The sequence below is a fragment of the Vidua chalybeata genome, chromosome 6 (genome assembly GCF_026979565.1).
Source record: "Vidua chalybeata isolate OUT-0048 chromosome 6, bVidCha1 merged haplotype, whole genome shotgun sequence".
NCBI classification, from domain to species: domain Eukaryota; kingdom Metazoa; phylum Chordata; class Aves; order Passeriformes; family Viduidae; genus Vidua; species Vidua chalybeata.
In genome coordinates this window covers 13891796-13917712 of record NC_071535.1, presented here as the reverse complement: position 1 = coordinate 13917712, position 25917 = coordinate 13891796, and the positions used below count along the sequence as shown (strand labels likewise).

Below are 25917 nucleotides of genomic sequence, written 5' to 3'. Positions count from 1 at the left end.
ACTAGAAACACTATTTTGATTAAAAATATATTTCAAGAACAACTCTTTCTAGCTTGTCCTGATAATTATATTTTTTTTAATTTGTAAAAAATGTATACATAGACATCTAATTTGGAACATTATTAAAATGAGAAACTGTTAGGAATTAAATGAGATGCTTTATACACACATGCAGCAATAGTTCAGGCATACTGTGAGACACTTCAGAGACACATGTACACTCACTCACCTGCTCATTAGAAATATTACATTTATATTTCATGTGATTTCTATTGTCTTCTGAAATATTTATATTTATATGCTAGAAAAATATGAACAGCGTGGCATACAGCACTATTTAAAAATATTTAAATATGCCAATGGACCTCTCCTGGGTTTTTACTTTGCAGCTTCTCTAACTGGTAAATTAAAAGGGATTTTTTCAGGATGCACTTGTAGGATTTGAACATATTTCTCCACTGGAAAAGTTATTTCATGGAAATAAAAATCTGAAGATAGCTGCACCTTTTTATCCAGTGCTGGGTTTTAAAGAACTTAATAGCCTCTCAGTATTTTTAATGCATGTGATATTACACAGCTAACAAATAATTTCAGAATTCAGTTACCACAATTAGGAATTTGAAGCAGGTGGCTCAATAATGGGGCTTTTTCATTTCATTTATTAGAAGGGGGAGGAAAAAGCCCAGCAACGCAGAGCTTCATTTATTTTCATCAGCTCCACAGTAAGAGCATGGCAATTTGCAACACCAGAATCATTTCAAGTACAGCTTTGCATACATCATTCATTTCTTTAGTTTTAAAAGCTTCTTATCGTTCAACCAAAATTTGAAAAGATAATTTCCTGTCTAAAGTCCAATCTGGTCTGAGCATCCTGGCTGCTTTTTAACACTATGTTGGCTTTCTTGGTAAGCAGATGGAGTGTCGGTGTTACTGCTGCGTGACCCCCAGGTGAGTGTGACTTTGCCTGTGTGTGCCTGTGCGTAACACATCCACAAGCAAGAGCTGTGCATGATACCCAGCTCGAAGTTTGCCTCACCTTCCCGTTCGCTGGGAAGAGAGTTTAATTAAATTTCGCTTCAGTCCCAAGCCTGGCAGCAGAGGCAGCACGCTCCCAGCAGGAGGATGCAGTGTTTGCAGCAATGCAGCCGCGGGTTGCAGCCCTGCCGCACGCAGGGCAGCGCTCGGCGAGGCTGCGGCAGGGTCGGGGCGCGCATCCTCCTCTTCACCCCAGCGCTTCTTCCGCGCGCTCCCTGGGGGCTCGCACCTCGCGGAGAGCCCCACTGCCTTTCAGGGAACGCAGCTCCGCATGCACTGGCGGCCCGGGAGACACTTTGTTGGCTTCTCCACTAACATGATGTGCTCATGCTGCTTTGAAGAACTTCAAAGCTCTGTTGGTCTTGTGCCAGAATAAAGGGGTTTCACACTGCGTGACGGTACCTCAATTTCTGCACGTATCGAGAGGGGTCTGGGCAATGGCTAAGGAAAACATCAAGGAAATGTGGTAATAGTCTAAGGCCAGGTGACAGGTCTTACTGTGCATTAGCAGGTTGCTCAAGTTTAAGTAAAACAGAGGCCTTAAAGTGGCCCCAGGGGCTGCCAGGGGTAGGATTTGCACCTTCAGAGTCTCTCACAATTTAGAGATCAATTCAATGCTGCAACCACAACTGCTGTTGCAGAGCATGAGTGGGCTATTGCTGTTCACTATCTGAGAACATGCAGCCCCTTCTATCCACGAGAATTCCCATCAGAAACCTCCCCCTGGTTTAGAATACAGGCAGAAACTTTGTTTGGAAGCAATCTCTTGGAAGACATTGAAGCCCCCCTGCACTGTACCACGGGCCCTGCAAAGCTGAACCAGCTTGTGTTTGCTACTGGGCTAAGTGCCCAACAAAGAGCCCCTTACCATGGCAGAGAGAATCTGTTACACACGATACCATATTAAGCAATTAACAGGGTTGTGGGGCTGAGCCTAGTGCCTATCCTGTGCAGTTTAATCATTTCTCTGTTTGCAAGGTTTCTAGCAAATAAGACATACATGTTCCTCGCATTAGCACATCAACAGTGTCTATGGGAAAGGCAGAGACACAACGTGCACTGCTGATCTGCTCAGGAACAGGGTCATATTGGGCAATACTAATCACAGGAGCTGCAGCTTCTCAGCTGACTGCTCCTCTTCCGATTGCACAGTCAGCTGCCTGCAGACAGGATGCCCTCCTGGTAAGACCTTGTCCAAACAGGTTTGGCTTCATGTGGAAATTTTGCAATTCTTTGTATGAATATGTACTTGACAGTAAGCATTACTGAAAAGATTCTCCTTTGGCCCAGGTGTTACTGCTTTCAAATGAGGTCAGGAATATTGGTGATAATTTAAAATAATAATAAAAAAAAATGACACATTCTTAGCCTTTAGAAACTGTCTTCTGCAGAGGCACGGAAGGGCTACTCGACTGCACAGGCACAACCTTCAGGGCTTTTTGAACCAGCAGCCTCAACACAGCTCCACCTGCCCTTGCAGTAGGAGGGTGCCTCAGCCCCAGTCTCAGATTCTGCAGCTCTGGGGAGCAGTTGCCCGCCCTTGGATCTCCTCCATGCAGCCACTCCTCCCACTGCTGGCACAGCTATCTGCTCTTTGACAGGAGCTCAACAACCCTGTGTAAAATTGTCCTTTCCCATGCTGGAGGGAACATGAACCCCCTGATGTTTCACTTTAGATTGACGCAGTCCACAGTTCACATCACCCCAGGATACTGTATGCTACTTCAGTGCAGTTCACTGCAATACTCGGGGTAATGGTAGGATCACACTGAAATGGGAACAGTGCAATTATGAAACTTGGACACTGGATCAGTCCTTTTACATTAAGGTATCTATTAATACCTTATATGCTGAATATCCAGAATAAAGTGAATTAACATGAAAAGGCAAACTCTGTAAACTGACTCATTCTATGTGCAGCCCACACAAAGAGGTAAATAGGGAGCCTCAGATAGGGAAAGATGCTGTAGAGAATGAAGGAAGACTGTCCAGTGAGTGGAGCACTATTGCAAAAGGAATGGACACTAAAGTCTTGAGCTCCAGTCTGAAGGAAACATGGAAGCACCCCGGGTCTTTCATTCCCCATGTAAAAATGGAGATGATTTTATCAGTCATCTAATGAAATGATTCCTGAGTATAATTGAAATAGGGGAGATATGTGTCTAAGATAGATGCATGGACAGATGGTTTGCAGTCTCATCCTGCCCACCTGCTGCAGAACACAGCTAAGCCTACTACAACTGTGTTATTTGTGAAGCACAGGAACTGCTGGTTCCAAAAACCCCAGTGAAAAATGCAATGACAGCAGTAATGAAGGCAGCTCTCACATTTGCACAACAGTTCATATTTCTGACTAGCTAACAATTACTTAAAAAAAATGTAGCTATGTTATTTTTTGGCAGACAAAAACTTGAAATCCTGATGTGATCTATGCTACTGGTCTCTTCCAAACACTGATTGTCTCAGTAAGAAAGCACACATCAAGACTCTACATTGTGACATGGAGTACACCTGCTCCATCATCTGGACATTGAACTGACTTGCTTACTTTAGAAAGGGAAACATTGACTAGTGCTTAGTTTGTTTCCAGAATAGAACACTTTTCATTCTTTATGACATCCTAAAGTAGCTACAGCCAGATTCTGCAATGATCTATTTGACAGTAGGGAGTCCCATGAAGTCTACAATAGTTCTTACTGACTTACATGTCATAAATTTTACTAGAATGATAGAAGACTCACATTGCTTTTGTGATCAATGAAGCATTTCCCTATTAACCAGGGACACCAGTCCTACCCTTTCTGAAGTTAGTGAGAAATAATATTGCTTCTTATATATTTTTATAAGGCCTTATTACTGCTTCCAGTGCATCAGTAATGAGTTAAATATTGCTATTAAAATAGTTTACTTTTGTTGGATGGTTTGTTGGTTGCTAGAACCTGGAATGTAATTGCTGGCTATTCTTCTATTGTTATTTCTTCCCCTCAATATTTAGGAAGAGGAATGTTGTTACAGCCTTAAATTTATCACTAAAAGCTGAAGCACGTTGGTGCGATGGAAAGAAGCTGGTTTCATTTAGGCATTCAGAAATTGATATCTAATTAAATTTTGAAATGAAATGTTAAAACCAGTGGGTGACAGACTGTCTGTAGGCGTGTCCCCTGAGGTGCTCCCTATTTTATTTGTTAATGATCTTTCTTCATTTCCCACACTAAGCTGAGCTGTACCAACCACTGCTATAGCACCATTATTCAGCGTAAAAAAAATAAAAAAAAAGAAAAATTCTATATTTAATTAGTTGCTCATTTAAGCCCTCAATGGATGGCTCTGTCTTGTGTACAGATACTTATCTCTACCTATTTAAAATATTAAAGTATTGATTTTCAATCACAAGATTCTGGCATTGACAAAAGTGAGGTGATGTGGGGTAAATTAATGAACTCAAACTGGTATGACTAAAATATGTAGGTGACCAAAGACTGAGATCTAATTTTAACTATTCTACTTGGAAAGGCATAGATGTGTAAAGAAGTGACTTGAGCAGTGATATGCAGCCTCAACCAGGAATTTTAAACTTTTCCTTTTTGAAATTTTTCATTGCTTCTTTACTTTTTACCTATATCTCTTCTTTATTAAATCAATGTCAAGAGACTATTTCTGTCTGACCTTAAATGAATAGAAATGCTCATTACCTATAGGTCTTTGCAATTATCACTAAACAGAGATTTGATATTCTTTTGTTGTTTGTTTTTGGTGTTTGTTTGCTTGTTGGTTTTTTTTTTGGGGGGGGGGAGGGTCTTGCTTTGTTTTGTTTTGGGGTTTTTTTGTTTTGTTTAGTTTTTTTTTTTTTTTGTAATCACTGATACATCTATGATATAGAGAAAGGCACTAGAGAAATGCATTAACAAGTACATGCAGTAGTCTTTTCAGCCTGTGCCACTGGATGGCTCAATGTGTCACAAAAGAAATCTCTATTAGCAGTATAAGTTAAATTCAGTTATTCAGTTTGTGAAGAAGCTACTTTTCAAGGAGGATCTGAATATATTTTGCTAAAGGTATGAAGATCAGAGCAGCCATGATGGTCATGTTATTGCAAACTGTGAAGTTTCCTTTATCTACAATTCTGTAACACCATTTTCAAAACCTCCCGTAAAAGATGGATACAAATTCTCCTCAGTGGAAAGCAAAAATGGCCTTGGGCAACTGAGTTTGCTTTTGGAAATAAGGAATCAAGAATAGTAGGTTAACACTAATTTGGTGGCTCAAAATTTGCCAAGAAATGCCAAAGAAATTTGGTAAGAAATGTTGTTATGGCTGCCCCTTACCACTGGCTTAAACAGGAGCCCCGTCAGGTATACGTTGGAGCATGTGTCTGTGTGTGACATTAAACCATAGAGACACACTTCAGAATAGTTCCCTGCTTAGACAAACTAACAGTTTGCTGCTCTTCAGTCTGCAATACTGACTTCAAAATAGGTAGATAGGGCTGTTTTTGTTATTTGTACCCTGTTTTTCTCTAGGAAATGTACTGAAACAATCAAACTCTTTGCAGTTGCTTGCATAAGTTGGCAATCGTTTTTTTACCACTCTTGACACAGGTCAATAGCTCAAATCCGGCCCAAGATTAGAAAGTAAAACTACCCATGTTTCAGGTCCCTGAGTTGTCAAGTCCTATGTCTTTTGGTTAGTAATGATGTCAGGAAAAAGAAACCAAATTCACCCTTTCCTGTCTTCTTCCATGGATCTTGAAAAACATGATTCAGCTTGTTAATAATGCAAGTCTTTTTTAATGACTTTTGCTGTACCAGCCTGAAATTTCAACTGCTCTTTGAATGATGATGTATTAAATTGTCTGCGTGCAAATACGCTTTTGGAACTGCTCTGTTTTTTGTGATAACTGTGTTGGATTCTGAGTCATAAAGGTTATAAAACAGATACAATAGACTATATTCTGCCACAGAGGTGGCATAGTTCAGCATGACTGAGTCACTGCTCTGAAGAGAGACAGCACTGATTTTTATGCAGGGTACTGCAAGTCAAGCCTGAAGTGCATTGGCAGAACTGCATTGTAGCAGGCAAAAAGCTGCTCCTTAATACCCATTTTTACTTATACAATTCATATTTTTCCAGATATTCATCAAATAACATTCTAAACTGCATTTAGATGCAAGTGATCCAGGATCATTTCAAGCAGTGAAAAGGGAACAAATAAAATTCTGAACCATTATAAATGGTCAACTTGGCAGGTGCCAAGAGTAGCATGTGTGACCATACTAAACAAACTTGGCTGGGAAACTTGAAGTTGGCAAGTATCTTCTACCTGCTGCCTTGTCTGCTTCACTTTCCCTCTTTCCTCAGCTGGAAAAATCTTACTTACTAGAACAGTGGAGATCTTTGCAAGAGTCACGTTTTCTTTTTCCTCCTCCTGCCTCTGCTCGTCCTTTGCTTTACAATCTCTGCTGATTTGAAACGGTTTTCCAGTTGGCCATGTCTTCTCTCCAATAACTCCAGTTTTGTTCTCCTTGCCCTCTTCTGTCTGGACTCTCTGCCCTCTTTGTGCTTTGTCTATTTCCCAACAACTTTTGTGCCCAGAACACCAGGTGCAATTCTTTTCTCCTTGCCACCAGACCAAACCCCTCAGCTGCCCACTCCTACCTGCTGTCATCTCTGCCACTCATCTGTTAAATCCCCAGGCTTCTTTTATTCCTAGGCAAATGTCCCTTCTGGTTCTTTCTTGGAACATCTCCTATGGGTTTTCTGAATATTTCTGTGTGTATATTTCTCGTGATAGTTTTGATTTTTTTGGTGTTATTTCCTATGTTAGTAGGGCACAAGACTATTTCAATGCTCTATTTTGTTTATTAGTACCCTGAAAGGTTTTGCAGCTCATTATTGATGTGAAACATAAATTCACAATGCATCAAAGGTGAATAAAACACTATTAGATCACACCTTTAATGATTCATGTTCAATCCAGGATCATATTGCCCTGGTAAAAATGACCATGTAAGGGCAGATAGATTGCTATGCATTTTGCTATCTTGTTAATTTGAAAAAAAAAAAAAAACAAAAAAAAAAAAAAAAAACCAAACAAAAAAAACCCACCTTAATCTAAAAATGGTGTTTTACAAGGAACTTTTCCAATGCGTTATAATAATCTGCATTCCTTACCTTATGCTTAGCTTTCCATTGGGGGAAAAATAAACCAACAACCTTGAGGCTGTGAGTTAAATATGTCATTCTATGACGAAAATTATCCATATGTCCTTTCAGTCTTTTATGCCTTCCATCTTTTGAGTTTTTAGTAACTAAAGATTATTTTACATAATAAATTAGAATCTTAATCAGTAATAAAACTTCAAATACTTCTACTCAATATGTTATACCTGTAATGTGAATGAATTGTTCACAACTGGCTTGTTCTAAAGACCAGGTAAAATGTTTTTCAGGATATTCCTAGGAAAGTGCACACTTACATATGCATACCTCTTCCTTCCATTCACCTTTCTGATTCTAGGATGATATAATAGGTTTTTTTTATTTCCAGCAGATGCTCTGACAATTCAAAGATGTGACAAACAACATTTGCAGGAAAAGGTTATGTATCCTATTTGACCAATTGCATACAGAAATAGCAAACTTCCATGCATATGATTTCCCCTTTCAATTTTCTTATATGAGAAAATTTTTGTTGCATCACATTCTGAACATTCCCAAACATAGCCTTTCTCTCTTTCATATGACCCAAAAATTGGTCGCTAAACAATTACATTTTGAGCTTAATCTAAACAACAGAACAAAGATATCAGTGCTGAAGTAGCAGCAAGTGTATCTTTAGCTGGTTATATAGGACTATATTGTTTCTGGTTATATAGGTTATATTGTTTGGGGTTTTTTAGAATTTCTGGAACAGTTGTGTTTGTTTTTTGATGCCTGGGGTGTGAGTGCTAAGAGCCACACCATGAGGTCTTGATTAAGAGTGAGAGGCAATGTAGCATCAATGCTGAATAGGTACTCCATGATAGCTGACTACAGGAAGGGAGCTTTTCATCCCCAAACGAGTGCTTGAATAACATTCTACACAAGCAGGAGAGAGAGACAACATGTGCACTTTGGGATAATTTAGCTCTGTCTGCATGCAGGGTCGAGCAAACAGCACCAATGATTTCATGCCTGTGCCAGGCAGAACTGTCCCTCTGCTAGGAGGCTGTCTCATACACAAACAATATAAAGCAAAGTAAACAGCAAGCACTCAGGAAACATTTTCAACTTTAAATAAATAACTTAATAGAAAGGGTAAAACACCTTACCAGGCAATCTACTTCTTTTAAAAGTACTTGTACTCTCAAGTTTTTACAACTAGAACTGCAGGCAAAGGAGGCTCTATTTTGGGGCTCTGCAGATAAATTATGTATTAAAAATATGCTCCTACTTTAATGATCATTCTCAAAAGGGTCTTTGAAAATGAAGGAAAAGCAAAGTTTACTTTGGTCAAGGAGACGGGACACAATTCTAAGAAATATTCAAGAATAGGTTATATAAAATTCATGAAGCTGGAATATTTACTCTTTTACCCATCAATCTTGACCCAGCTAAGTTACTTTCATCAGGAGAGATGGAATGCTTTATACTTATAGCCTTTCTAGCAGTCAATATAGTATTGACTGTATTGCAGCCAATGTAGCCACTGTGGTGATGAGATACTCAAGTTTTCACAAGCTTTCATTAAGTTTGCTGTGAAATGCCATGTTCTCACATTAGTCATCCTCTCTGCTTTATATCTTAGAAGATGCATTTCAAACTGTTTTTAAAGTACATTATTATTCAGCTGTTCACCAAAATAGACCAATATACATTATAATATGTTTACAAGGTGGCAGTCTTACAATTCAACAATTTAAAACTTACATTCTATCTGACATAGCTACAAAATTGTTTCAAATGTCTGTGCTTACTTTTTGGAGCAGGTAGTTCTAAATGAAAAGGTTGATGGCTTCAATTTGATTATTAGCAAGTAAAAGAACATTGGTAGAAATATTGCAGTCAGTATGTTGATATTCCAGGGAGAATGAAAAATGTTTAGTGGACAGTTTAGAATACTGTCAATATACAGTGTCATAAAAACTGCTGAACTTGCTTCTTTATTTATATCATTGATGTAGGTTTCATACCATTTAAATATCTTCAAAGCCACGTCATTACTGAAAAATTAGCTGTTTCAACAATAGATGGTAAACACTTTCTTCCTCGTATGCTTCAACCAAATACAAGCTACAGGCAGCTGGGGAGGGACAAAGCTTAGCATCTCCTGTCAAAAAGCATCCTGTGTGCAGGGAATGTGGAACTCACCACCTCCATCATAAGATATACCAGGTCATCTTGTGTATGTGTAGATGGAGTCAGGTTCAAGTATGTGAAGGGAAAGGAGATGGAGGAATGGAAGGAAAAGCCAGAAATTTAACCTATTGTCTCAGTAACAAATCATAAAACAGAGAGCCCATCAGATTCTACACAATTTTTCTCTGCCCTGGTAATTTCACTGTGGCAGAGGACAAAACTGATTATCATGTTTTCCTAGTTGCTACTACTATATTAATTAATTCAATGCTTTCAGCAGATGTCTGCATGAAAATACGGCAACTCAACTTGAAAAAACAGATCTTAAAAACAGAGGTCTTAGGAGGTGAGATAATACTCAAGTAAAACAGTAGTTCTCTGAGTAACAGGGCCAGTGCCTGTGATATGGAAAATAAGCAAATGAGACCCTGAGGACAGAAAGAAGATGGAGAGAAGGAGCAGAGTTACAGTGTGTCTCCTGAAGTCGAGGTTGGAAAAGTGCTGAGATTGTGTGTGAAGCTACATGTGTGTTTCTGCAGCTTCTTGAAGCCTTGCATAACTCTTCAGTGAAAAATGTGTTTGCAATTTTCCCCACCTACCAATGGAAAGTAAGCAATTATTAATTTATTATCAGACAAGAAGCTGTCCTAAGTTATCTATGCACATTTGCATCAAGCTATTCTAATGGAATACCTCTCTACAAATATCCAAACAAGTGGCCTTTAAAGCAAAGAGCACTGGTCACACAGAAGATCCCTGCACTTGCAATCCTGCACACTGAAAAGGCAGCACTGTCCATGGGACAGCAAACATCCACCATCTTCTCCTGCCTCTGTGCAGCCAGAGGATGCTCTCCTGTCTCCCTTCCATTCATCCTGAGCCTGTGCTGCTGCCAGCACGTGTGACAACCATTGCCAATTGTGACAGTTGTTTTTGTGAAGGGGGACATCTGTCTACATAAAATGATGCTGGGGTCTGCAAACTCATTCACAGAGGACATGAAATAGTCATCAGATGGTAAAAATTACCTTCTTGGTTAAAACACAAACTGCTGTCCCAAAAGTGAGAGAGACTCTATCTGACCAACGCTCACCTGAGCCAGGCTGAAGTTTGTAACATATGTGTTCAGGGGAACCTTTGTAATTGCTGACAGATGGATCTCCATCTGAAGAGCCTCCACCTCTACTTACATCTCTCATGTTTTGAAATATTAACAATAAAAGTTACCTTCTCCGCTATACATCAAAAAACAGGAACATGAAATTCTTGAAAAAGGTATCAATATATATTCTAGATGTCTTATCAATGAGCTGTTTACAAATGCCAATGAAACGGCCCATTGGCTCTGTGGCTCTTCATAGTGGGGTTGTCTCAGACGAATATCAACATCAGCCCAAGACTCTCCTTGGGCTCTCCCTTTCTCCTCTGATTGTTTCTCTAAATCTTTTGCTGTAAGCCTGAAAGCAAAAAAAGTTCTCTGTACAGTTGGTTCCAATTAAGAAAATTAAAGTTATATATTTGTAAGCAAAAATAAAAATGACACAGACAACATTTAAACATTTAAAGCACAAGAATAGTGAATGGGCACACTGTTATATTGATTCTTGACAATCTACCTTATGTAACACATTTCCAGGGTAAATGCTTTAGCAGTTCAGTGTTTCTTTAATTTTTGCACAGAAGCATCTTTTTTTTTTTTTGTCAGACCACATTTTGTAACACAATATCAATCTTGCCATACCCATGTTCTACACGGGCTGTAGGGATTCTGCTGTAATTGAGTCAAAAAATGAAACATTCCAGAATCTGACTGATGGCTTGATTACAATAATGCATGTGATGAAATTCAGGGTCTACTACTGTAATGAAGGAGGAAATGTCAGTGGTAATCAACTGTATTTTTGTTAAATTTTGTGGAGCATATCTTGTCTTAGGTTGTAGTACATTGAAACCAATGAGACACCTAGTGGTAGCACTTTTTTAGAATTTCTTAGTACCATTAGAGATTGGGGAAAACCAGTTCTTATGCAAATAATGTACTTTGTTACACACCATGTAAATAGGATGTAGATTAGCATGGTCATGAACACCAACACTATGCAGTACAGTGGCACGACAGGAAGGATTCCATGCTATAGTATAGTATAGTATAGAACAGCAGTTCTGTAAGTACTTTTTTCTTCTCCAGACAGCTATTTCTGTATAAAAAAGCTTGCCAGAAGACAGACAAGTACGAATTATAATTAATTGTAGTGGTTTATTTTTAATTTTCATTGTATTACTTCTCCTTCCAAGGAAACAGTCAATGACTTCTGCTCCTTTTACTTCTTCAAAGAAAGTTTGTATGAGACAATTAATTCACCAAAAAAACTATTTATATGAATATGGATTAACTTTTGATATTAAAAAATGATGAAATGTCCTAATTTTCATTAGCTTTTCGTTGTTTTTTTTTCTCTGAACAATGTGCTCCTCAGACAAAAACTGCTGTCTCCAATCTTATAAAAGACCTTAGATGTTTTAGCATGTAGTTTATAAGTAAAAATATTAACTAAATGATAAATTTTTAGTGCTCTGTCTCATGAAACTGATGGATAAATGCAGATATTATTTCCTACATTTAAATAATTGAAGTTGCCACACAGTATAATTGACTCAAAACTGTGTTCCTTCATGGGTCTGCTGATATATGCTAACCTGGATATTTTGCCTGCACATCTCTTCCAGAAGTTTTACTGTCCTTTCAAATGTCTCCCTTACAACTGCAAAATCCATTCCAGGCCAATATTCTTCCCTCGACCCAGATTTTATTCCCTTTTAACAGTCTGTAACCACTGACTTGTCAGAAACCAGGTTACCTATATTTGTTCTATTTTGGGGAGTGAGGAGACAGGGTAGAACAACTAACAAGGCTTTTGAATTTATTTGGTATTTACTGACTGTAATATCTTTGAGTACGTACTATGTTTTCCTCTATATCTGGGTAACATGCAATGAACTTTCCTTCTTGGCAAGGTAAAAATATACAAATAAGTTATACAATAGTTGGTAAAAATATACAAATAAGATGAAATATAATATAATAAAGTGAAAGATATAAAAATATAAAGCTGGCATACTCATTTATTTTCTGTGAAAAGAATTGAAGAGATTGCTACAGAGGAAGTAACAAGTACATAGTGATTCTGTATTTTTCCCAACACACAAATACATTTTCAAAAAGTGTGCAGAAAGATGCTATTTTTTCTATTTTCAAGCAAAAGAGTTAATACTGCATTGTTTAAAAATCCACTGTAGAAAACATATGAGAGCTTGGTGACCTTGGAAGTGATAGTGATGCCTTTAAGCAGTGGGAAATATAGAGCTGTATATAGGGAGTACAAGGCACAGAACTATCCCTGTTTGAATCAAAAGAGGGTTTTAAAAATAGAACCTCATTCTTTTGTGCATTTTGCTAGAGCCAAATCACCTTAAGAAATCACTATTTTATCAGGAAGTCCACAGCTAAGTATAAGCTCACCTCATTCAAGAGATTTATATCCTCTGAGCTACAAAGAATGGCAAATAATAAGTTTATAGAATTCTGGCTTCTTATTTAAATAGCATATAGTGACAACACTACTAGTTAGCAGAGAAGTGTTTGGAGGTATGCTAATGACCATAAGAAAATTTCAAACCTCCATAAAGTGCTTTAATCACCAGCTGGAGATCAAAAGCCACCATGTGATTTTATACAGCATGGGCAGCGTCCAGAACTGCCTTACATGGAAAGAGATCAATGGTAAAATTGGTAGATACAGCAAAGCTTTGCAATAAAAGCGTTTTATGTATCTTGTTCAAAGTATTTAAGTGCCTTTTAGATCACTGATTGAACCATAGACATTATAAAGTGGAACCTTTTAATACCAAAATAAATTTACAGAGTAAAATTCCATTACAGGAAAAAGCATTGCACTGCAACACGACAGATAATAATTCTTTCACATGTAATGGAATATAAGAAATGTTTGATGATAAACAGAAGTTCTTTGCATCGTTACAGCTCGATCCTATGCACTGCTGTTTGTGTGCATGTGAGTGAATCTACTGTGTAGGATATACAGTGCCCCCAGATAAAATGCATTTGTACCTATAAATATCACTCTAACTGGGATGGGGGAAGCGACTTCACAGTCAAGACAATTCAGTCATTTAAGTTGAGAAAAACTGCCTATGCATATGAGTTTGGACCTTGACCAAAGAAAACATAGAAATGCTTTAGAAACTCATAGAAGTCCCTTAATTTGGATTCATTTAATGCACTTCAAACAAGCTCTTGTCTTAGAAGCTTCAACTTACTTAAAATTATTTCCTTTAACAGCCTCAAATCATGTGTCTGTTAGCATCACAAAACTGCCAGGAAAAAAGTGAAACTTCCAATGGATCTCTCAGTGTAGCTTTTCTTTCACAGTGTTTTCATCAATTCTTCTACCACTTCATCCCCTTTCTGATGAATTATTGGGTACTCAGTAGAGACTGGATCTCTTCTACCCCATATTCCATTCTTCTCTTTAACAAATTAACTACTCAGGGAATGAATACAGATGATATTTTAAAGGAGGTGCAAGATTTAAAAATATTTTTCCTGCCTTAGCATCTTAATTTTGAATTTAAGATGTTTTGAAAAGTACAATTAATAATGCCTTTTTAATTCATAATATAGAATTAAGAGTCAAGTAAACCAGGTCTCACTTTGAGATTTGTTACAAATTTCCTTTATCACTTCAAGCTAAACAAACTTTACTCAGCATCTCTGTGTCTGATTCTTCATTTGTAATAAGACGTAAATATTTATTTTGCTGAAATTATTCTTTATTAAATTCTTTAGGAAACTGACCCTAACAAAAGCCAGTATTTTACCTTCCTTTGGTAAGGAAAACATAGATGATGGCCTTATCTCATGGGGAACTTTTTAGACCGATGTGTAGTAACTTCACTGAGTAAATAAATAGTCTCATCAAATCAATTAAGTATTCAAAATAACAGTTTCTTATTCACTGCATTCTGAAGGAATTAATAAACAAAAATTTATTTTCCTTCCCAAAAATACGAAAATTAGTCTAACTTGTAAAGACACCTGGAAAGATTGGCAAAACCAGTTTTGTTCCTATCTATCTTTTAAGACCATTCACACATAATCGGATGTTGGAGTGGTCTCCTAAAATACACACAAGCTCTGAGGTTACTGGGTAGATCACTTTAAATTCTCTTGAAATGTATATTAATGGATAAACAAGACAACTCTGGAGTGCCATACTGATATTCTTAGAGAACAGTGATTACTCTTTTAAAGCGTAATAAAAAGCACATTAGATGAAAAAAGCCACGGCCTTAATTGCATTTATATAACCTCTTTCCTCTGAGGAAAATAGTGTGAAATGTGAATGGGAGGACAAAAAGTAAGTTTGCAGTGAACACATTTTTCCCTTAGTGTCAGTATATTCCCACTGCAGGATAACAAGGGGATATGATGGGAAGTATAAATCCTTGTACACCAGAGCAGGCGTACAGTGGGTGCATGGCAACAAAAGGTACTGAATCAAAAACTTGCTCCTTGGAAAGTGATCATACCACTGCTCCTTTTCAGACTGCTTATGGACTCTGACCACAAGGTTTTCAGCAAAATCTTCTGTAGTCTAGCCATTCATGAGTTCTGCAATTTGAAGAAAATACTGTGATGATTTTTTGCTACAGTAACCTTAATCTCTACTCCCATCTGTGGTCCTCAACCCCCAGTTAGGACAGCTGAGTGTAGTGCATGTGTACTCTTTTATCAAGTATCTGTGGTGGCACAGTCTCCCCATTCATTTTGGAATTGTCTGCCTTTTTTTTTTAATTATTTTTTGTAGTTTTAATGCATTGCATGTAGTATGACATGGTGTTTAGCAATATATATACATTTTTCTTCTCATTTTGCAAAGTAGAAAAATAAAGAAGATTGCAGAAAGAGAACACATACAGTAATTATAAGACATTTAATTCTATAATTTTTGGAAAAATGGAAATGTGAAGAACATCATTTACTTTAGAACTTGAGTACTACAATCTATTACATTAAAATGTGATTCATATGTAGAAGTGGAATATTTATTAAATTTCTCATTTAATTTTCTCTATCAGCATCTTAAAATGGTTTCATGAACCCAGTAATCCAATACTAGAGCGGATGGAACTGCAAGTGAAATGCTATCATGTCTGGTAGTGTTCTTCACTTAGTCCAAACAAACTTTTGGTCTTTCCTATGAACACTAATACCCTAGAACATACAGAACAGCTCAGATTCTTGAACATCTCTAGTAGCACCTAGCATTTCAAAAATACATTTCTAGCATTCTCAGTGTAGCCCAGGTGGTCAAGGAAATCTATGTAAGTATTGTCATGATGAACATACCACAGAATGTAGTTCTTTGTCTGAAGCTATTTAGTACCTCTCAAACTGCAGCATGTGAAAACAGTGGCCATGAAATCATAATGCCAATTTAATGGTTTGAAACACCCAGTAAATTAACAAAACAAACTCATTGTCCTTTATTTTCCTTCCTCATCCCCTAAATTCCCTGGTTTGCCATGTCTTTCATCTTCTGCTCCTCTCTTTCACTTCACAGCTCGGCAGAATCAGGGGTGGACGTGCGGACATTTGTACCTGACAACGGGAGGAGGAGGAATCACCGTGCTTGGAGGTGTTCAAGGGAAGGCTGGACTTAGTGCCCTGGTCTAGTTCACCTGGTGGTGTTCGGTCATAGGCTGGATTCGATGATCTTTTCTAACCGAACTGATCCCGTGGTATCAGCTTGACAAAAGCCTTCCCAAACTTATTACAGCGTAAGAAACCAAGGTTTCTTGTAACTCTCAAAAGAGTTTCACTGAAAAGAGCTGTGAAGCACTAGAACAGGCTGCCCAAGGTAGTGGTGGAGTCACCACCCCTGGAAATGCTCCTCAAACATGTGGATGTGACACCTAGGCACGGTTTTGCGGTGAACATGAGTTTTAAAGGTCCCCAACTCAACCGACTCCATGACCGTAAGCGACTTCAGCTCTTGGCCAATCTCGGGCCGCGGTGCTTCTTGGGAAGTGTAGTCCGTGTCGAACTCTCCTGCGGCCACTTTCTACGGCTGTGGACTACACTTCCCAGCAGGCATCGCAACCAGGGAGGGACGGAGGCGGCGGGCCGCGCTCGGTGGACCAATGGGCGCGGGCGATGCTGGGAGGTGGCGCCGGGGCGGGCGGGCCGCCTGGGGCCGCGGGCAGTGCGGGAATTTCGGACCGGGAGGAAGGAGCGGCGCCGGGCCCGCTCGCGCAGGAGGTACTTGGAGCCAGAGGCTGCCTCTGGGGCACAGATGTTTGGGGTTTTTTTTAGGAGACGAATTTTAGGGCACTGTTCCGCATCCTCTTCGCCGTGCCGAGCATCCCCGGCCCTTCTGGCGGATTGCGGGCGGTTTTCCCCGCTTCCCTCGCGGAGGAGGCCGGTGGTACCGCGGCGCCCGCCCGAGCCGTGTTCCTGCCCAAGGGTAGGGAAGGCGCCTTCCCTTCCCTTCCCCTCCCTCTCCCGGCCCAACCCGTGGCCGGCAGGGAGGGAATGGGGGCAGTGGGGCAGAGCTCCCATAGCTGCACCCGTGGGGTCTGGGACCCGCCGTTCCCGGCTGTGGGCTCTAAAGCTGCCTTCGGTGGCAGCGGCCTAAGTTGTTTTACTTCCTGTTTTTTGTTTTTTTAGCACTAAAGCTAGGCGGAGGAGGCTGAGTAAAAGCTATGCTCTGTTCCACTTAGAGGTTCGTCACCTTCGGAATTGTCTCGGTGTGGCATCACCTTGGCTGGGAGGCGTTCCTGAGTTTTGCTTTAACGTATTTTTTTTTTTAATACAGGCCTATATTACAAAAAACTGTGATTTTAGGATCAGGGAAGGCCTGCTGTGTAAGAGTTGAGCTAAGCTGCTTTCTGTCATTGTGGTTTTTCTTCATTTCCTATTTCTTGCAATTCGGCTTCCTTGTTTAAGACTTCAGTAGTTGCAGACAGGGTAAATTCTGTTGTTCTCTTTGGTTTTTAATTTGTGCTTAAGCACTCTGAGAACTATAGGCTTTTATTAATTTATAGGGACTCCATGGACCCTTTTTATGGCTAAGAAAAATACAAAAGCTGTTGTGAAGCTTCCTGTAACTACTAATGTGTCAAAGGGCTTGTGCTGTCATCTGAAGGAATAAGCTGTCCACTAAATTCATGGGGGTAATCCCTAAGTGAGGTAGATTCCTGGTGAATTTCTGAGCTGATGATTTTTATACAGTGTGCTAAATTATCAAAAAGCCTTAAAGTGTCTCACTCACATGTATTAGGTATTTGCAGTTGGTATAGAGGTGAGGTGATTTGGAGAGACATGATTTGGTACCCTTACAATGCTCACTGTTTTTTATTGCAACAACTGAGTGATGATTAAAATTTTCAGAAGAACCTTAAATAACCTTAAAAGAAACTTAAACAAAGTAATGTATTCTTGAGAAAGCAATTTAAAATTAGTAGCACAGTAATTCCACTTGTAAATGACTGTTTCCTACCTCTGAACAAGCTGCATTCTGAAATATTAAGTCATCTTGGTTTATTTAGCAAAAAAAGCAAAAAAGGCATTTCCTTGGTCAAATATGGTGCTGTTGTGGTTACGTATTTCTCAGTAATTGTGGTCCACCAATGGCATTTATTAATTTTGTCTAAACAGAATTTAAAAAAAATTATTAGAAGAGAGCCATAGTGCCTCTTCTGTAAGTGCCATTAACTGTCCAGTATCTTAATCAGCAGCTTAGGTTGGAGGGGTATTTCACAGACAATGATCAGCCAGTCACAAAATGTCTGATTTATGCAAGAAAGTCTTTGTGTGCTGTTTACCTCACTTGGTGTGGCAGCTCACCAACACATCATTTATTTTTTGTACTGCCCCTCCCATGAAACAGCTCTACAGTTTTCAGGAGTCTTTAAGCATCATGTTCTGTCTTCCCTACTCCTTGAGCAAAAACTTAGTTTTGTTTTTCCCCGTCTTAATTTTTTTTTTTTTTTTTGGCAGACATGGATTTCTTGCTTTGACTAATGAACAGTTTCAATGATACCTAGATTTCAGGTCTTGCTGGAACTACCTGCTCATCTGGGAGCACAGGTCACCAGCATGCCTTCTCTGGGTTGACAATGAAAATACATCCTACTAAGATAAACAACTGTAAAAATTACAATTTCCAGAGAATAAAAGAGGAGGATCCGGAAGCAACCAGTTTGAATTGAGACACAGCAGAAATTCCTTCAAAATAAAATTTCTTTCAGAGTTTTGTCGATAGTGAATGGCAACAATAATTGAGAAGTGGCTATTCATATTTATTCTAAGAGTTCAAGTATTGCTTAAGTAGCAATCGTAGCAGGCAACATTTGTAAAGATAACACCACTGATATGCAGACAATTTTGCATCAATAGTGCTATCTCAAGTACAGTGTATTCTGTTTCTTCCAAGATGTTTTATTTGGTAGAAGCCTTTGTAGTACTGAGAGGCTTCTGGAGAGAGTTTAGACAAATAGACTTCTGTTATTCATACTTCTTAGTAGGAAAATCTTTGTTTTGAGCACATTGTAGCGACATAAAATGCTGCTGTTTACAATCATGCACCTTGAATATTGTTCTTGTCAGGCACCTTAGCTAAGTAGGGTCAGGTCTGACACTTGAATGATAGTACAGTACTTGACATCCATGGCACTGTTTCCAAGGACTTTAGCATGATTGCAGGAACTAATGAATTAAACTTCACAATACCTGTGGATGGAAAATATTTCCTTTGTTGATGGAAAGAAATATTGAGAGGAAAGTTTAAGGCTTTTTTTTTTTATTATTTTGGAGGGATGGTGGTGGTGAATTTTTAAAAGTGATTTTAGGGAGAAGTAGATGGCTTTATTCCAGTTCTGCAGTGTACAGTAGACAGCTCTATGTCATGTTTGTGGGTGCAAAAGTTTCCTGACAAACCCCTTGTGTTTACTGTATTATGATTTGAAAAGCATACAGAATGATAGAATTTGTACTACATTTTAATTGCCTTTTAAAATTTTTCTGTATTTTTTTTTCTAGTTCTAGCTTTTCATGTAGAAAATTTCTGCGGTGTCCAGGTGTCTTTGGTGTCAATCAGTAGAAGATATTTGAATGGATTTATCCAAATAAATGTGAAAGCATGTGCAGCCATTGCTTAAATATTTCCTAGGGTAACAGCTTTTTTGCAAGAGATTGAGTGCTTAGTATTGTGCATGCTGCCCATTGCAAGCGATCAGTGTTTGGCACCTATGGCCTACTGATAGTTTGACCAACTTGTAAGTAGGCACAGTGCCATGTTAACAGATGGGTATGAATACAGACAGCCAAGAAACCATGTATGTGTATCTAGTGTATTTGTTAAGGGCAGGGTTCCCAGCTGGGGACGTTCAAACTTATGTCCATTTTGAATTTTTGCTTTTATGGATAAAGGGAAGTTGTCATTAACAATTTTTTTTTAAATAAATACCTTCAGGCATACAATTATTGACCATGTTAAACAAAATAAGCGGGGGTGTGGAAGAGGGAAGCACCAGCTCTTCCTTTGATACTCTTGAGGAGCTATTTTAAGTAAATTTAATTCCTTTTCAAGCAAGGCTGCTATCAAGAGTCTCACTGTGAATGTCAAAGATGTGCAGTGTATCAATAGGTTTGTTTCACAGGCTTGCTAGCCTTATTGTATGAGAGGCTAAAATTTTTTTCTTTTGTGGGCAACAATCTGTCCAGCATTCAAGCACTTAAGTGCATCTGTCCAAGTCTTGCCCAAATTATTTGTAATAACTCAGAGGTCAAGGGGGGGGAGGTCCTTCAAACCCTCTGCATGGTTCTTATATTGACAATAAATTGTTTCTTAGCTTGAGGACAAGTATGCTTATTTTGGATATGTTTTGGTATCCTTTAGATGACAGTGTGTGTGATCTTGTCCCACATCTGAGTCACTGGGCAATGCTGCTGATTTTTACACTTTCTTGCCTTATCTGAGTCAGCTTTGGGGCTCTAGACTTCTGGTTTGTTTCATTAGCACTTCTAATGGTTTCAGTCTGCCCTTTGTTTTAATCCATTTCTGGGTTTAGATGTCCTGTGAAACTGCGTAAAGGTCTGCAGTGATCTTTATGGCCTGCTCTTGTAAGTGATATCAACACGTAGGCTTTTCTACTTCTCTGTTCCTTCTGACGCTTTGACACCATTGCTTTCTCATTGGTTTGGTCTTATCTGAGCTGGCTGGAATTGTCTTTGGTGTTTGAAAGTCTCATTTTTCTCCTGTAGAAAATCTGGAGGAAGGATCTTCCTCCAAGACAGTAAACTATGTATCACCTTGAAGATTAAAAAAAAGAAAAACAAAGGGATGTAGAGAGGAGTTTCTTGAAGATGCTGTGGATAATGATGTGGATAAAGCTAGTCTTAAAATTTATGTGTAAGATGTGTCTTGACTGTAGGGGAGAATGTTACTGTATAGAAGTGGAAATATGGAAAAGTAGTGCAGAATTAAAACATCCTGTTTTGTGATAATGATAAAGCTTGTAAAATGTAGGGATTGATAAATACCAATATCTTCCTGTGATGTGAGTATTTCATAAAAGTGTTTTGTTGAAGTTTCTCGTTTAGATATAAGTAATGTATTCAGATGTGGTTCTATGACACAAAGATTCTTCTCAAATTAACAAAGACCCTAAAAAAAAAAGAACTTTGGCCTGGGATTATGCACCTTCTTTTCTGTATTTGTGCATGTATTGAGTGACTGTGGTTGTCTGGAGACTGCTTGCTGCCAGAGTCCATTACTGTCTCACTAGGTTCTTTTAGATGTTCCATGTATAAAGGATGTAATATTTAATACCAAATTTACTTATTTGAAGATAGTTGATGCTATGTGAGATTTCTGATTTAGGAGAGTGATATAAAATATACTGAAAACAATTAAATTGGTAAGTTACACTTGGCAAAATACAGCAATTGCAATACACAGTTCAGTCATGGTACTGATTCTCATTACTGGTCTCTGTAGTATGTGTTTTTTACAGCTGAGAGGAATTCCTCATATCATCACTGAAGACTTGCAGTTTTTCAATATGCAAGTTTAACTCTAGGAAAACTGATGAGCTTTATTTCATGAATTTACTTTTTTCTAAGTTTAGACCTGTGATTTTTTTAAGGTTGATCGAATGTGATAGATTCTGAGATCTTTTTAGCATGTATTATGCAAGGTCTTGTAATAACTTTCTCTTGTGAAGATTTTTGCTGTCAAATTTTTTTTGTGATGCCTGGAAAAATTAGTTGTTTCTCACATTTAATTTATGCTGATGAAACTGCTTACTGCACTTCTTTTCAAGTTTTGTAGTAACAAATTAGGGCTTAAACAACCCATTCTTTTTTTTTTCTTTTTCTAACAGATTTCTATGTAAAATAAGTTGGATCAACATGTAACCTATTTTTTTTTTTATTTTTCCTTCCCTTCACTTTCTCTAGGGAAAATGCCAAATAAGAAAATGGCTGGAAAAAGAGCCCCTGCAAAAACGAAACTTGCTGAAGTGTTTGGTCTGGGGGAAGTTCTAGCAGATACATCAAGAAAAGAATGGAAATTAGGTGTCCCTGTAGGGCAGGGAGGCTTTGGACGCCTATACCTTGGTAAGTATCTTTGATAATTCTTTAAAATGGGGAATAGATGTTTATCCCTATTCAAAACAATGAAAAGCTGACCCTAAGTTAGAAATATGAAGTGTCTTCACGTGATCTTTTCTACTAGGACCTTAGCTTGGGTCATGGTGTTGGAAAAGAATGACAGAAATAGACAAATGGTCACTTCAAGAGCTAGTTTTATGAGTTTCCAGTCATAGTTCATTCTTTTTTTAAAATCAAAATCTGTATTATATTTTAGCCATGGAAAGGATAGTTTAGTATTTATTTCAATTTGAATTTTGGCCTGGCTGAAAGACTGGATTTTTGCATGATTGTCTTTATAATTATGAATTCTGAACTGAAACTGTCAGTGCGTATTATCTGGAGGCTACTGGTCAGCCAGTACTTGGACTGGTTTTGAATTTGGTATTGCTTTTATTTTTTCATTGCCTTGTGAACTTTTGGCATGCCATATACTTTTTTTAATGCAACCAATGCTAAAAACAAAGTGTTGAACTTTACAGTTTAGAGCCTGAATTCAGGTCTTGTTTTGCAATTCTATTACAAGAAAAACTTCCTAAAGTGAAATAGTGTTCCATACTTAGTATCTCTTTCACTTGGACAGATGAACAGATAAGAAAGGTCTTGAGACTTTTCTGCTTCATTGCCCCTAGTCATTTTTCAAACAATTCTGAAGGGATGGAAGTTAATGTGATCATTATAATATAGTCTTCCTCATCTCAGGGAAAAGGTTGTATTGGATTCATACTGAGTTGGAAAACAGGAAAAAAATCTGTCCTGCTTTTAAAATGAACAGACTGCAGCATAAGTGGGTTAAGGAGGTGGGTTAAGGACCAGTGGGTGGCTTTTTGCCAAAGAAGCTTTCAACTTCTTACTCAGCCTCCCTCAGTGAGCTACTAAATTTACTGGAGTTCCAACTCACTCGAATTCCTGCTTTGTTCAAGCCAAAGCTTTCTCTTTGCTTCCCCATCATTTGCACAAAGCTGTGACCCTGACTGTTCCTGCACTTTGTACTTGCCTAACTTGATGTTCTTCATATCTGTATCTTCTGTCACAAATACCGACAACTTAGTAGGAACAGAAGGTCAATTTTGGGTACATGACATGGCAGCATGGAATTTTTTTCTTCTTTATGTTCACAAATGTGTATGTTTATAGTAGTCCTAGAAAGCAAAAGAAACACTATTGGATAGGAAAAAGTTACTGGGTAAAAAAAATGCCTTCCTTTAATAAACTGTACTCTTCAAAAAGAAAGGCGTATGCAAGAATGCAATATCTGTATTCAGTAGCCTTCATGTATAGCATGCTTCTCTTACCAAAGGCTAAGGTAGTGCTCTATGTTCTTGTCAGCACCTAGTTACTTTGTCGTATGTTTGTCCATCCTGCATAACAAGTGAGTGTATGCTGTGACAGTTTCCTCTCCTACTACTAATAAAAGCTTCCTTTTTAACAGCTGATGTTAATTCTTCAAAGTCGGTTGGCAGTGATGCCCCTTATGTTGCGAAAGTGGTAAGAGAGCATTTGAATCTTTACTTCACAACTTGAAAATATTTGTTCTAGAATAGAATGTGTAATTTAAAATATCTTCTGAAAATAATGCAATTGCAAAGTGCTGTTTAAAATTAAAGTGTGGGGATACAGAGTAATGCTGCTAAGAATCAGGATGCCTATGTATGAGGATCATCGTAATGGAACATCAATGGAGTTGAAAAGGATTCATTAAATGGATCACATTCTGTTTCATTTGCTTCCTATAAACAACACAGATATCACCAAATGAATGAAATCTGTCTAGCTTTTGGAGAATTTCTGTGATTCAGCAGTGAGTCTCTGTGAACTGTTGCTCACCACTGGATGTTGATAAACTGACAGATGGCTCGTGACTAGAAACAGCAAAACTTCAACTCCTGAGGTCTCCTCAAAGTTCTTTAAATGTTTTTTCATAAACCACATACATGTTCTAATTTCTGTTGAACTAAAATGACAATGACATATTTTTTTTAACCTAATGATTAGAGAGAAGAAAAAGCATTGTTGATAGTTTATTTTAGCCCATTGGAGCAAATAATCAAATTCTTATTACTTGAAATTTTCTTAAGGTTTTAGTCAAAAAGAATTATTTACTTGGATTTGGCTATTTCTCTTCCTTAAGGTGTAAAGTATTTTTTCTTAAATTTTGCCAGAGTATTTTGTATAGATATGGTAAGATCTTACAAAGTCTTAGTAAAAAACAAGGGAATATGGGAATAGTCATAGTAGATACAGGCCCTTCATTTTCTTGGTGGCAATTCTGTTCCTGCAATAACAGTAAATGCCAGAAAATTGTACACTGTAAATGATTAGTTTTTCAGTGCAGTTCAGAACTGCATTGTTTTAACATTTTATTTATTAAGCTATATGATGATTCTGAAATACCTTGCTGCAGTAGCCAACCACTTTGTGTATATGTTAGTGCTTTTAACATTTGTTCCTGAAACTATAAGGTTAGGTTAAATTGGAGTAAAATACATTTTGGTTAGTATGTGCCTTTAATCTTGGTATTTACATCTGCTGACTAAAGGGAGATTCTAGAATACTGGTTTTGATACTGTTCAGACACCCCAAGGTACAGTTTGTGATGACCCTCCCTCTGAAATGTTTTCTCTTGCTGAAAAAAGCAGTGCTTACTAAGCATATGTCAGACTGCCACACTTTCAGCAGCAATCTGCTGCTGCCGCCTTAGGTGTTTGTGGGCAGGAATTCCAGACAGACCAGGAGCCCCAGCCTGCAGTTGTGTGGAGGCCAGCCTGTCCTCTTGAGGGTGGGGATGTCCATTGTGCATCTGGTTTAGAGGCAGATAACAGCAGTGGCTTGCCTGGGAGAGGCAGTGGCTTCTAATTACTGGCTCCTGCTAAGTTTGGACTGATCCGGAAGCAGAGAGCCATTTAACTTCCCTGGAAGAGTCCAGTTTGACTTGCTGAGGAAACCATCAGATATGCATTATTTATGCTGTGTGTAATTGCTGTCACCCTCTTTTCCTGAGTTTGAAACCCATCCATCTTCTCTCCACTTTGGGCTCTTAATATAAGAGTTGCCCCAGCTTTTGCGTTGCTCCTGTGCTAGATTGACTTTGTTGCAACATTTTGTAAATACCTCCATCGCTAATATCCCAGATGACAACTCACTTTTAATTTGCCTTTCATAATTTTGTCTTTATGGCAATAAAGAGTAGCCACAGTCTTTGTGCTAGCCTCACAAATGACCCATAACATATTATGCCTCTACAGTCTGGTATAGCACAACTACAGATAAGAGCCCATTTTCTGATGCCTGGGTGGATTCTAGTTTTTCCATCAGCTGAAGCAAAGTGGTTAACAGCTTTGAACAATTATTAGTGTTTAACAAAATATGTGCTTCTGTAGTAACGTTCTTCAAATTAAGCTATTAAAGCAGGATGGAAATTGGCTTAGTCTTTGACATATCCTCATAGTATTGATGTCTGAGCAGTATGAAATGAATCACAGTTTTTATTAAGAAAAGAAATGCTTTTTAACATGTGGACCTTTCAGATGTCATTGTTCAGGAGTGGATGCAGGGTTTAATTACACTTCATTACATTGCTGACTGAAAAAGATCAGAATTCTTAAAACACTACTTGAAGTTTGTTCGGTTTTGACATGTACTTTATAATGTTTAATTATGTTATCTTTTTGAATAAGACTTTAATTTCAGTTTTATAAGTCATGTATTTAGAATGACCCTGGGCATAAATCTGTAGAAATTTGTGTTCGCACTCTTTCTGGACTATTATGGCAAATATTGGATGCTGTGTAAGCCTTTTTAGCATCAAA

The 25917-nt window shown here is 38.2% G+C and overlaps 1 protein-coding gene across 5 annotated transcripts in view; it reads left to right on the top strand.

The window, feature by feature from the left end:
- The first annotated feature begins 16596 nt into the window (after positions 1–16596).
- VRK1 (VRK serine/threonine kinase 1) overlaps positions 16597–25917 on the top strand; it is a 33672-nt gene continuing 24351 nt past the window's right edge. For 2 of the 5 annotated variants that reach the window (XR_008431588.1, XM_053946306.1), the window contains exons 1-3: positions 17124–17177; positions 21917–22075; positions 23541–23596. Coding sequence is in view for 4 of the 5 variants with exons in the window: in XM_053946306.1 (XP_053802281.1) it covers positions 21922–22075; positions 23541–23596 (210 nt within the window). In the remaining variant the exon portion in view is untranslated. Of the gene's footprint in view, positions 16715–16901; positions 16920–17123; positions 17178–21916; positions 22076–23540; positions 23597–25917 lie in introns of those variants that run through there. The other 3 variants (XM_053946302.1, XM_053946305.1, XM_053946303.1) reach the window with 3 other exon arrangements.